The 14,013-nt window shown below is 40.8% G+C and overlaps 1 protein-coding gene across 2 annotated transcripts in view; it reads right to left on the bottom strand.

Annotated features, from left to right (window-relative positions):
• The window catches only part of SLC26A7 (solute carrier family 26 member 7), a 118,429-nt gene that overhangs the window by 89,036 nt on the left and 15,380 nt on the right, over positions 1 to 14,013 (bottom strand). For both annotated transcript variants that reach the window (XM_043601353.1, XM_043601354.1), the window contains 2 exons: positions 2,443 to 2,553; positions 750 to 922 (listed from right to left, as the gene is read on the bottom strand). In XM_043601353.1, the coding sequence (XP_043457288.1) occupies positions 750 to 922; positions 2,443 to 2,553 (284 nt within the window). The remainder of the gene's footprint in view (positions 1 to 749; positions 923 to 2,442; positions 2,554 to 14,013) is intronic.

Genomic DNA, 14,013 nt, shown 5'->3' with positions numbered 1-14,013 from the left:
CCACCTGGGAAGTTTATGTACATGTAACTCAAGAGAAAGCAGAGGAATAAGCTAAAACGGCTGTCAGACGTCCATGTCTGGTAGTCAGTCCCCGCCCCCACATTTATTTTATATTCACTTCTGAATTATCTAATTCTGACAACTGATTGGAGACAGCAAATTACATAGTCTGATATTTTGAAGGAAGAGACAGGCTAGAGCAGGCCTGGCAACCAAATAGATGCCTGAGGTTGAAAGGGGCAATGGCTGGTGCCAGTGTGAGTCGAAAGACTTCACACCAACCGGTGTGTGGCACCAATGAAACACCACTTGTTACCGCTATAGGCAGTAACATCATAAAATCTGAAAATCGGGAAGGACCCTAGAAATCTAGTCATGTCTCTTCCCACTGCAGGAACTTCTACCTTATTTTGCAGTGATGATCCAGTCACTGTATGAACACAAGGATTGCCTCACTGCCTTATAAGGAAGCCTATTCCACTTTGTAAAACATTCTTCAGAAATCTTGTTTTTGAAAAGTCAACAATTACTTCCCTGTAACTTCAATTTCTTGATTCTGATTCATTTATTCAACTAGCACTTACAGAGTAACTACCCTTATAGTAGACAGTATTCCCATAAAGATAAAACACATCTGGGCTGCATCCATCTCGAGAGACAAAGACATGAACATGAATAAAAATAAACCACCAACTGCCTGTCCTTCCACTGTCTCCCTTTCTTCATTGCCAAGTCGCAGCACCACTTACCTGAATCACACCTCCCAAGAAGGAAACGGCTGCAGCAACACCAATCCTTTGCATCTCAAAGTCAGATAAACCCACTATGCTTGTGTTACTCTGCGTGGTGAGGTTCTGGCTGCTCAGAGGGACAAGCCGTTCCACTGCATTGGCTGATATTAAGGATGTCAAGGCGAAGGTGCCTAAAAGGGAGTGATGGTGGGGGTGGGGGAATCTTCTGTTAGTAACGGACTCGATAACAATGGTTGGATTCCACCATTAAAGCTGAATCCATCTGCTGGGTGTAAAACCAGATAGATTTATCGGAAACACTCTTCTCAGCACCCCGACTCATCCACCCTTCTCTCCACAGAACAAACAAACTTTCCTACATAAACACATTTTCCTTCAACACACAGCCACACCAATCTCCTTGCTCTTCCCTCCCAGGCCTTACAATTTCCCACCTCTCTGAGCATGGAGAATGTCCTCAGGGCAGGGATTAAGATCATGGCCTGGACTTGAATGTCAGTCCTCTATTTATCAATAATGTGACTTCAAGCACCTTACTCTGAGTCTGCATTACCTCATCCATAAAGCCTATCCATAATATCTACCTTTCAGGGCTTGGGGGAAATATAAGTGAGATGATAAATATGAAAACCTCAGTAGGCTCAGTAGCTAACTACGAGCTCATTCACTTCAATTTTAAACCAGTACAACTCATTTCACACTTCTGACTTCTAAAACTGTAAGATAATAAACTTATCTCGTGTCAAGCCACTGAGCTCATGGTAATTTGTTACATCAGAAATAGGAAACCAACACAATCAATAACACAAACTGACCACTGAAGAAATAGACACATACTTAGAGGCTGAGATCTTAGGGGTACAAAATACACAGAAATGCCTCTATGGATATTTATAGTTAAAAGCAGATTTATTATTTTTAATTTAATATTTAAGACTAAGGTATCATTTTTGTAATAATAATAACTTATTAAATCTTTTCTACAAAGTACTAAGTTAGACACTGTACATCAACTATCTCATCCAACTCTCACTACAGTCATATGATTTTTTTTAATTTCACTGTCCAGAAAGCAGAAAACAGGCCTTTAAAATGCTGTCCAAGGTCATGCAGATAGCAAACAACAAATGAGACATACACCCAGGACCATCTAACTTTAAAACCCAGGTTTTTAACCAGCTGGCTCTATTATGACTATTTGTGATATTTCATCTTTTATTTAGTAATGCAGAGATAGGCAAGGTAATAGATATACTAATTAAAGGGCATTATAGAATCTAACTGAGAAGAAACCTAAAAGATCCTTCAGTCCAAATATCGATTTCATAAAAAAATATTTTTCAAAATTTGAGTAACTAAATTCTATACAGTATTTTCTTTCCCTCAAAGTGTATAATTTCTCTTAATTCACTGTAAATTCAAAATATATGGCCTTCTCTTATGACCTTTTTACAACCTAAAAATGCAAAGAGTCTTTAAAATAAGCTTGATTACATAATAATATAGTAATATATTACAGTATGGGTCGAGTATCTGAGGCACAAAGAGATAAATGTCTTGTCCTAATATTTGCTGAGGTCGTCAGAAGTAAAGTTAGAATTGCTTTGAAATGTAATCAGTAACTAATGAGCACTTCTGGGTCGCTTTCATTAGTAACATGAGAAGCATAAACATAGACAGAAATTATTACCTGTGGCAACATGACGTCCCATTCCAAATATGGCGTAAATGATGGCAGGAAACAGAGACCCATATAAACCGAACACGGGGTGCACAGATGAGAGAATAGCAAAGGCCAACCCTGTGAAGCAGACCCAGGTAGTTAGGATCACCTTATAACCCCAAGATACAGTCCACTACAAAGTAGAAGGGATATCGGTTTATTTAATGACAAAAGGGACTATGATTTAATTATTCTACTTGCTCAACGAGAGACTACATTACGATCCTCAATTACAGACCACTCCCTTATTTACTTTATATTTAAATTTCAATTCCAAAAGCTCTCACTTTTGGACCACTACTTTTCCCCTTGATTACAGAGGCGTCTATAAGGAAACGTTGGTTCAGAGTCTTCCTGGTAAAAGTGATAACATCACAAGCAAAATATCTCCACACACACTTCGAGGACCATTTCTATACTTTTGGTATTATTTTATTGGCACAATAGCATCTGCAGGATAGGTAAGACTGGTAGTATTACCAATGACAGATGAAAAGGTCAGGAAGGCTGGGACAAGAAGGACACGCACTCAAGGGGGCCTGGTTGGTGGCTTCCTGGCCGGCCTCACCTTGTGTATCACAGGGGAAGGGCAGTGTGTGAGTCCGTGCTTTACCCATCCTGGACCCCAGCCCATTTCAGATATAGTTTCTTAGAGTGAAAAACAACTTTTTACTTAAATAGTAAGAAGTAACTCATAGCTGTTCATTTTTATTCCTCATAGACACTACTGCCTACGTAGTGTGTATGTTACATACACATAGAAAACTTTCTCAGATATGTCTAAATGACCACAAGTGGTTTAAATGTGACCGAAATATATGTGAGTGTGAGCTCATTAAATTGATCTTGCTTGTGGCTGGTCCTTGGCATTAAATGGCTAGTTAAGCTAGGTTCTGACATTTCCATTCAAGTCTACACAACTTGCTGATAGGCATTTGATTAAGCATAATGCACTCTATAAATAAGGCACAAAGAGACTTGAGGAAGGGAGTGGTGTTAGAATACAGATTACCCAAATATGAGGTTAATTCATTATTCACACTATGGAGCCCAACAATATGGTTCCAAGATCATACTTTTTACTGTTTAACTTTTACTCTTTTAAAATTAGGCTTAATTTCTTTTTAAATATGTAAACTCTAGTTACACATCAGATATTTTTTCAAACCCTACAAGACATCTTACCTTCAATTAAAATACATAAAAGGCTACCAATGACCAGTCCCTGATTTATTTTTAAAAACTCATCTGGATTGCTATTTACACACAATGTCTTCTTAAATGTCTGATGAAAATAAATAAAAAGTGATTATAGAAGGGTCAGTGGCAGAGGCTGTTCTAGAATTTCATGCATACAGGATGAGAGGCAGCACAGCACGCTGGTTATTGGGAAGGATGATGTTAAGTCTTCCCCGCCCCACCAACAAGCCCCTCCTGGCATTTATACCTTATGCAACTTTGTAAAAAGCGTACATTGCATCAGCCATGCAGAAAGCTAGAAAATAACTTTTTTCATTCATTTTCAGAATGAGTTACCTGAAAAAAAATTACCAATCAAGAGACAGAATGCTGAGTGTTTCCAGGTAAGAAATAACGTGACCCACATTTCGGAAGATCCCCCAGATCTACTAAATCAATGATGGGGGCAAAGGGAAATTGCATGCAGCATCTTTAACAAAAGCATCTTGGAGTAAATGATATGCATGCTAAATTTTGATAAATGTGGTAAATCTCAGCAAGATAGGAGTTGGCCTATTTGACCACATTTTTATCCTACCTGCGGCAGCAAATGTAGAGACCAAGCTAGAAGCAGTGGGATCCTGCCTCTTGCCTTGTCAATAGCTACCTCTTTATCTGTTTGTTTTACTGTTTTATATCTTTCTGTCTTTCTTGCCCTCCCTCCCTCCCTCTCTTTTCCTCTCCCTCTCTCTCCTTCTGTCTGTCTCTATCTCCATCCCCCAAATCTATATATAGCAAAATCAGTTCAAAACCAGAATTTCTCTGGATCTTATATTCTTACCAAATTAAAATGGGCACCATCGTGTAAAACATGTTTAACTCAAATCTTTAAGAGATCTCTAAACCCATATGTGCAAAACAATCACTTCAGGAGATTCTACAAAAACAAGCTCAAAGACCAGAGATCCTGTAGACACTTCCTTCATTTCATCGGATACTGACACTGAGCTTTCCCTTTAAGCAACAGTGTCTTTCACCCTCAGCCAGAATCTGCTTCTCTGCGGCAGTGAACAATGGCCCAAATAAAAGAGGAATGGACGAATGTAGATAAACAGTGCTTTAAAACTTCAAATGCTCCTTCCACAAATAAGAACCATAAAACCCAAGCCATCCTCCCACACATACCTCCAAAAGCACAGGGGGCTGGATACAATTTTCTTATTCTGATTCATTTATTGTTCTGGATCACAACATAAGCCACATACATATTTTCATACACAACACACTAACACAGCTAAAATATGTTAAATACTCCAAAAAAGGTGAAAGTATTAACTGGCTTGAGTCACTTACAAATTAGCCACATTATCTACACTCTTCTCCCTGTTTCTAAAACAGGGTATTCGATAAATTAAGAGCAGAATTACAGCCCTCTAACTCTCCAATTTCGGGAGGAAAAACTTCAAATGCTAATAAATATTTGTATTACCCAATCTAGTTGAGATTGGAGGAGAAGCAAGACAACAAAAAGAAGGATCAAGAAACAAAGTAAGTATTAGGCCACAGGGTGCCCAAAAGGGGATATGGAGGAAACAGAGAGCAAAGGGGAGAGGGAGAGAGAGAGGGAGAGGGGGAGAGAGAGAGGGAGAGGGAGAGGGAGAGGGAGAGGGAGAGGGAGAGGGAGAGAGAGACATTGGAGGAGGGAGCCAAAACCTTAAGGTCTTTAGAGGGCCGATTATTTTTAAAGATCAAAAATCATATATTGGTCACTGTCTGAAGGCTTTGAAAGGTGCGGTTTTTAAGAAAACATGTTTTGTAGGTGTAGTGATGGCTATTACAGTACAGGAATAGGATAGACTCCATATTCCCACGTCAATGTCATCAGTAGTTTCAGGACTTGCAAACACTACCAAAATTTCAAGGGCCCCTGAGCACAAAGTCAAACATTGCCGACCAGTCCCTTGCCCCTCCAACCCAGGCAGGCTGCAGGGCCTTGAGAATGGCTTCCCTAAACACAGCGCCTGACCCCCGAGGGAGACGAAGAACCAAAGCAGATAGGTAACTCAGTCTCTACCTCTGCTCCTAGGACAACTTCTCTGCTGAGATGCCTAGAAAGCCACTCGGTCACTACCGGTGAGAAAGAGAACTGTTTATCACAGAACTGTTTTATACTTTAAGATACAGATTTTGTTTTCTATTTCAGCCCAGTCTTATCTGCATTTACGTGATAGCAATTATTCAGAAAATCAAAGAAACCTGACACTGCAAAAGATCGTGTCTAGTAAGTAAATAAGTGTTGGAAGTTGGGGATTGGGTATTGGGGTTACACGTGGAGAGCCACTGCTGGAGACTATGTTTTGTTGGCTCAGTGACCTCACCTGTTTATTCTAAGGTCAGGCAGCTAGGACTCAGAATCACTGGTTTTACTCCCCTTAGAACTGGGGTTTTAAAACTCTTTTTAGAAAAGTTTTTTTTAAATTTTTTTTTTAATCTTTATTTATTTTTGAGAGAGAGACAGAGTGTGAGCAGGGGAGAAGAGAGAGAGGGAGACACAGAATCCGAAGCAGGCTGTCAGCACAGAGCCCGACACAGGGCTCGAGCTCACCAACTATGAGATCATGACCTGAGCCGAAGTCGGTCGCTCAACCGACTGAGCCACCCTGGTGCCCCTGAATTGAGTTTTTATATGAAGTAATACAATTTAATTGTCTCATTAATCTCTCCAATTTCCAGTATATCAGAAAGAAAATATTTACAAAAATATCAAGGGTGAACCCAGGCTGATGGGCTCACGCAAAGACTCCAGAGGCTCCTCCCGGGCTTCATCTAACTGAGGCCTCTGCAGGATCACTTAGCACTAAATGCAAATGAGATAAAGGTGCCCCCTGCTGGATGATCAACCCACCTTATCTGTGACCTGTGTCTGAGGAACTGCTCCCCAGAAAAGCATAGAAAGATTTCCTTATCTTCTGCAAAAATGGAAGCTTTTAGTTTGTTCAGTCTCGAAAATATTCATGTCTCAAAATCATGTTAAAGCACTGTACTCAATTTGTTTCAAGTTGCCAAGGAGAAATCAAACATTACTTTTCAGTTCTCCGTGCTGGGCCCACAGACGAATTACTGCATTTAGGTATGGTTGAAGGAGGAACTCTAGAATTTGAGATATTTATTTTAAAAGCAAAGCTGAGCTTCTTATCCTAATAAGTCACATCACTTAATAAATCATAGCATTACCCAAGTAACACCCCCTCAGTAAAGATACTTCATAGGAGCAAAAGCCAATAACAAAAGCTTAATTATTTCTTATAATGCCTAGGGGGTGGGAGTGGAAGATGTCATGAATATGGAGCATCAGAAGTATTTTTGTGTTCATTTCAGAACTTATTCTGAGCCCAGAATGGCTAAAGATAGAAGCACTTAAAGTTCTCATTCCAGGGAGTAAGGACTAAGTATCAATAGTTCCGTGAGAGTCAGAGAAAGTGTTCAGAATTTAGAGAAAGTACTAACAATAAGGCTCAAAGAAAGGAAATGAAAGATTCAGTCCTGTGCCGCATTCCTTAATCACTGACTTAAGGTTCTTATGAGGAGCCTTTTTAATGAAAATGAAAGGGCAGCTTATAGAATAAAGGAAATGGAAAGTAAGATGAACCTGAAGTACTTTTACAGGTTAACAGTTAAAAAGGAGAAATCGCTGCCTAATGATATAAGGTGGCTTGCAGTTCTGTTCTCCCTGTCTTCCTCCCTCCCTTCCTTCTCCCAAACTTCTCCTTTCCTCTTTCTCTATTTTTAAAATGATCTCCTATTTTCTAAGGTGGTAGAAATATCTGGAATCAAAACATTGGAGCAGTGGGAAGATAAGAATATTGAGTCACTACAAATGGCCTATTAGCTACACGCTGTATTTCCTCTTCAAATGATGAATCATTTGCCCCAGGACTAAAAGCAGAATTGGTACATTTACAAATCTAATAATGAAAACTAATTTAAAATATGTGGACACACACACACACACACACACACACACACACACGCAAAGTCAGGACTCCCACACAGTGTGGAATGTTTCTGGATGGGTTACTGGCCGGCTGAACAAAGGGAATTTCGTATGTCACACACACCACCAACATTTAGGCCCTCAAGAGAAGCAAAGCCTAGACATGCCCTCACTCCATCCATGGATTCTAGCAGGGAAAACCTCTGGGTCCTTCAAAATCTAAGTTGATTACTTTCTGTGACTCCTACATACTGCTGAGAATATGTGCTTCTCAATTTTAGATAGGGCACATAACCTTCATTCATAGAGCAAACGAATGGACACGGGCCCCAAGCTGACCAAAGCCACCAACCACCATGGCTTCAAGCCAGTTGAATTCCCCAGTCAGATTTATAAATCTAATAATGTCCCCAGTCAGATTTCACTGATAAGGAGGGACCTATGGAACACTGCAAAGCCTCCATATTTTTGTTCCTCCTCTACTCCCATAGGATGAAATTCCTGTCTACAACATGGGGATAAATGTTACCACCTGCACTCTGGTTGAATAGGTCATTGGCTTCCGTGGTACAACATTTGCTGTTTTTAGCCACCCATCTCCATTTTCCCTTCTGTTGGTAGCAGGACACCAATTTCCTTCGGGAAGTCCCTCCTTCCACCCAAAGATCATAGGCTGAGAAAAGGGGAGTTGCCTCCTACCCCAGGCTCTAGGTGGGGACACATGGCTCAGCCCGGCCAACTGGAGATTTGCATTCCTTCCCCAAAGCATCTAGTGTAGAGAAGGACATGGGATACCTTCATGCTTAATGAAAATCCATTTCACTTTTATTAGAATTGTTAATGAATACATAATTACCTAAGAATATATACCTAATTCTTTGTATTAAAATAACTTAGGTAGTAACTAAACAAGGAAATGACCTGAATAGTCATCAATATAGAGACGATTAGATGAATTTTAGTATAACAGTACTATGGCATATTACACAGCTCTTAAAAAGAATGAATTAGATCCATATCCACTAATCTGGAGACATGTTGATTATATACTGTTAGATAGGACAAACAAGTTGTAGGCTTATCTTTTTTATGTAATACTTTATGCAAAAATCCCAGGAGATTCCACATTTTTTTACACATTTTTGAAACTTTTTTCACCCTGTATGTTGTTCATAAACCTATCCAACTTACACATTTTTGATAGAGACTTCTAAAAGCAATCTGAACGTTATCCTGAATGTTATAGAAGTCATTAGATTCTTTTTCTAATGGAAGCAAGGTGACGAGGTTTGATTTTTACATTTTTTTAATGTAGGTTTATTTTTGAGAGAGAGACAGAGCGCAAGCAGGTGAGGGACAGAGAGACAGAGACACAGAATCTGAAGCAGGCTCCAGGCTCTGAGCTGTCAGCACACAGCCCGACGTGGGGCTCAAACCCATGAACCGTGAGATCATGACCTGAGCAGAAGTCTTACAGTTGACTGACTGAGCCACCCAGGGGCTTCTTCAGCAAATTAGTCCAGCAGTTATGTGGAAGACACACAAGATGGGTGGAAGGAACAGTTAGAAAACTACTGCCGATATCCAAGTAGTAGCAGTAAGCAAAGAAAATGTGGTTCCACCACATAATAAATAGCCATTACACACACAGTTAACAAAACAAATCAGTTCCCTGGCCTATGGTGTTAGCACAGAACACTTTCTTCCCAGAACATGTCACAGGGTCAAAGGCAACTGACCGGATATGAGTGGACATGACAGGAACCTCATAAAAGACAGCGAACATCCTGCTTTAGGCCCAAAGAGACTGGACAGGTAAACGTGGGAAGCCTGAAGGCCTGGTCAACGCCAAAATTGGAAAAGCGAAGGAATTGCCAGATGCATGGGAAGAGAATTAGGAAAAAAGGCATAAAGAAGTCAAGGCCAAAGTCTGCGGCAATTCCACAGAAACAGTACACATGACAAAGAACAAAAATGTCCTTTGAATTGGATAACAGAAGGGCCAGTGGTGACCTCAGACTGAGCAGGTCCCGGGGAAAAGAGGGTGTAGGAACCAAGCGTGGGCGGGTTAAGGAATGGACGCGAGTGGAGGGAGAAGGGGCAGGAAACATGAACGAAACCCTGAAAATCCTTATTAATGAAGAGAAGAGAAGAAGGCTTGGTACCAGATGGAGACATGGGGGTCAAAGAAAGTGGAGTTCGTTTATTTTCTTATTAGTTTTAAGATAGGACACGTATGAGCACTTGGGCAGTCAGGTTCTATGAGCCCTAGATCTTACACATTTTGACGGGCTTCCTAGAAAAAATACTTAAAAAGTGAATTAAATTAAATTAAATTAAATTAAATTAAATTAAATTAACAAAGTGAATTAAAAAAAACTGAGAAGTAGCATAACATTAGTTACAAAGGTGAATATTTATTTACACTGAGAAATCACGCTAAATTATAAAAACCTGACAAACTCCACGATCAAATACCCACAAAAAATAATACACCATTTTTATTAACTTCCTGATATAACTCTACACTTCTTTTTCCCTTTATAATTGCAGGCTGTATATGCTCTGAACACTTCTTCACCTGAAAATAGTTTTTGTAACATTTTCTATAGAGACAACGGAAAGATAAATTTGGCTCTCCTCTTGCACATCACACATTTCTCATATATCATGTCAAGTGCTCTTGGCCTCGCCCGTCTCTCGTAGCCCTGCAGGAGCTGTCTGACTTCATGCAGTGCAATCTGACAGCTTCTGTTTTTCTTACCCTAGCATTTCTCTGTCGACACCTGCTCTGGGATTCTGTGAATGCCCAGACTCCCGCGTGTCAGCTCAGAGGCGTACCCAAGGGGTGCGCCTCTGACCAATGACAAAGTAAACTAGTGAATACACGTCTCCTTGTTTCTCCCCAATGAAAGATGGCCTGGAGGTTCAGTTGATACCTTCTTGGGCCCATGGCCCCCATGATAGAGCCACGTGCCTGCCACCTTGGAGGTAACCAGCCCCCTACCAGGCATCCTCAGAGTCCTTTATTCCGGCCCTCCAGGCTTGCATTCCCTAATTATAAAGTTGCACAGAAGCCCTCTGACTCAGGTTCCAATTTCTGGGGAAGCAGACTAAAATATCAGTGTGTATTTAAGTTTGTTTTTTTATTACTGGTAGATTAGAAATTTTTATTTTAGCTTTATGACTAGTTACTAATATTACGTGTAATTCAAACTAAAGACTCTTTTGAGGTTCTTGATAGCTGTAAGATTTCAGGGCATTTCAAGTTTTCTCATGCAGAAACTTAAATATTATTTGAGAATTGCCAACACTAATTAACCAGTTTCTTGAAAATGCCCTTGTTACACTGCTGTCCGATGAGTTTTATTTGATCTCTGTCAGTGCCAGCCGTTTGTGGCAACTTCCTTTTAGCCAGATCCCAAAAATATCTGCAGCCACTCCAATGCCACCAGACATAAGAGGCGTGACCCAAGGGAAGCTGAGTAGGGAAGAGGCAGTATTCTTAATCAACTTCTGGTAAAATATCTCGCTGTGGAATTTTTACAAAAATACATGACCATATGAAAACAACTGACCTTGGAAGAGGCACAAGCAAATGGAGATGCAGTATTGAACAGGGTGGCTATTAAGCATGTAAATACAAGTATAATGTGCTTTGTATGTGAAATTACCAAGGGTAATGGGAGCATGATTAGCCTTCACTGGAGAGGGGTGTCTGGAGGATAATGCCCTTGAGTGAGGGAGCCGGCTTTTAAGAAAGGCAAACAGTTTGGGGTCCCTCGGTGGCTTAGTCGGTTAAGCATCTGACTCTTGATCTCAGCTCCGGTCATGATCTCAGGGTCAAGACGATCAAGCCCCGGGTCAGCCTCTGTGCTGACAGTGTGGAGCCTGTTTGGGATTCTCTCTCTGCTCCTCCCCCACGCTCTCTCTCAAAATAAATAAACAGTAAGAAAAAAAAAAACAAAAAAAAAACAAAATAAAATGAAACCGTAAAAAAAGAAAAAGGCAAACAGGCTGAGAGAGTACCTTGCAAACATTTTGAAAGGGTGGATTTTATTCCCTACGGAAGCGGAGTTCCTAAGGATGCCCTGTAAAGGCTGGCCGCAAAGCTATCTATCACTGGAAGTACCAGCCAGGGAGGAGGAGACACACGGCTGGACTAGAGGAAGGGAAGGGAGAGGAGAGATAATAAAGAAAGGGCCTGATTTCATGTGGTGATCAGGGATCTCAGGAACCAGAGGCAAGTGTGCAAGTATAAACTCAAATATACATGACACATGTCATTTCTTTGTTTCTTCTTACTGTATTTACTTTGGAGTGTGAGACCCACTAATTAGGAAGAGAAGGAGACTGAAACAGTAGATCCCTGGTTTCTCGGTCTTGAAGCAGGTCAATCTGAAGGACTTTCTCCAGGTCACTTCCATCTTTTAATATTTTAAAACATTTTTTTTTATGTTTATTTATTTATTTTTGAGAGAGAGAGAAAGAGAGCAGGAGCAGGGGAGGAGCAGAGAGAGAGGGAGACACAGAATCCGAAACAGGCTCCAGGCTGTCAGCACAGAGCCTGACGTGGGGCTTGAACTCACAAACCGTGAGATTATGACCTGAGCCGAAGCCGGACGCTCAACCGACTGAGCCACCCGGGTGCCCCCATCTTTTACTATTTGTAATACAAGAGTTGTTACCTAACTGTATTCAAAATTGTAATTTTCAGAGTAAAAAAAAAAAAGTAATCCCTTAGCTTTAGTGACATAATTATGTAAGTAAACGTCAGACCATGCACGTAAGATTGCAACACTTTTCAGGTTGTGATGGCCTCAGTCGTTTCAAAAATGGATTAGGTGCAGCCACCCTGCTCTGAGAGGGTTAATTCACTACTTAAAGATCATCCAGCTACTTCCGGAAAGGATTCATTAGCTCACCAGTTTCAAGTGGCTAAGTGTGTTAAGAGCAAACAGTAGGGCCCGCGTGAAAATGAGGAAATGCTGAGCAGAGGAATGGCACCCGTCGCTAATCTCCGACTCCAGACAAAACTGAGGAGCCCTTGTCTGTGCAGACCAGCGCCGACAGCCACGGTCCAGGCTGGCACTCCCTTCTCACATACTGCAGCCTCAGAGACGCAGGCGGCTTGGCCACATAAATCGTACCAAAGCAATAATGATGATCCTTCTGTCTGCTGTCTGCACAGTGCCGTCTTCCAGCAATACCCCCAGTTTATACACAACAAGCGAAAGCAGAGTGATCATGAACCCATAGGATACAAATACTCATTGAAATGTTCTTCTACCCAGTTTTGCACAGACGTTCTGGCTCACAGGCATTGAGACCCAAAGAGAATGATACAATGAGCCTAAAATGACAACTCAGCTATTTGGCATCTCTTCCCATTCCCTTCTGGATTTGTCTGTTTTCACTTCTATTTCTGTCTTCTAACCAGGTGGGGGAGGGGGGGGAGGAAAGGTAAGTGGGAGAGAGAGAATCTTAGCACACCCATGCACAGAGTACCTGCAGATGTTAAATGGTATCTGCCTAGCAACTGACACCAGTAACATCTAGAAGTAAGATTTGAAGCACCCTCTTGGCAAATTTGGGAGGGCACCTTTAACATTTTGTAAGATGCCTAGAATTCCTCTAGCTTAATTGTTCTGGGAGATTTCAGGCAAAACTGATATTTTCCATCTTCTTACCTTCCTTTTACCCTCAAGTAGCAGAGCTAAAATGAGATGTAGAAAAGCATCTGCCTACAATGAGACACCTACTATGTGCCAGCCACCTGAGATACATCAATGAACAAACCAGATAAAAAACCCCACCTTTCTGGAGTTTACATTCTCATGGGAAATAGAAAATAGTAATTATAGCACTGAAATAACAGCATTTATTGAACACCTCTTTTGTGCTAGATTCTGTCCTGAGCACTTGATTTTCTCTCATTTAACCCCCGAAGTAAGTCTATCTACTAGGTGTTATTATTCCTATTCTACACCTAGGAAAACTTCATCTTAGAGCAGCGAAAGAAGTTGCCCAAGTGATGTAGCTGAAATTCAAAACTGAGGTCTTTCTGACAGTTACTCTATAAGTACTTGTAACCTTTTACTGTGTACCCAAATCCACCGTCAATTCCATTAGACATGTAAAGGGACATGAGATATGAATTATAAGGCCCTTGCCTGAAACAATTGAACAATTATATGTGCAGTTTATACAATGATCAGTGTGGTCAAAGTTCAGAGAAGATAGAGAAATATGGGAGCCAAAATCACAAAAAGTTTTACTGGAAGGCAAGAATTAATTGAAGTAGAAGTTGAGGATAGATAGCATTTTTTTTTTTTGATCAGCAAGTTGCCCGCATTCCTGAAGAG

The sequence above is a fragment of the Prionailurus bengalensis genome, chromosome F2 (assembly GCF_016509475.1).
Source record: "Prionailurus bengalensis isolate Pbe53 chromosome F2, Fcat_Pben_1.1_paternal_pri, whole genome shotgun sequence".
Taxonomy (NCBI): domain Eukaryota; kingdom Metazoa; phylum Chordata; class Mammalia; order Carnivora; family Felidae; genus Prionailurus; species Prionailurus bengalensis.
Note: the sequence above shows the minus strand (reverse complement) of the source record. Positions and strands in the feature narration are given on the sequence as shown.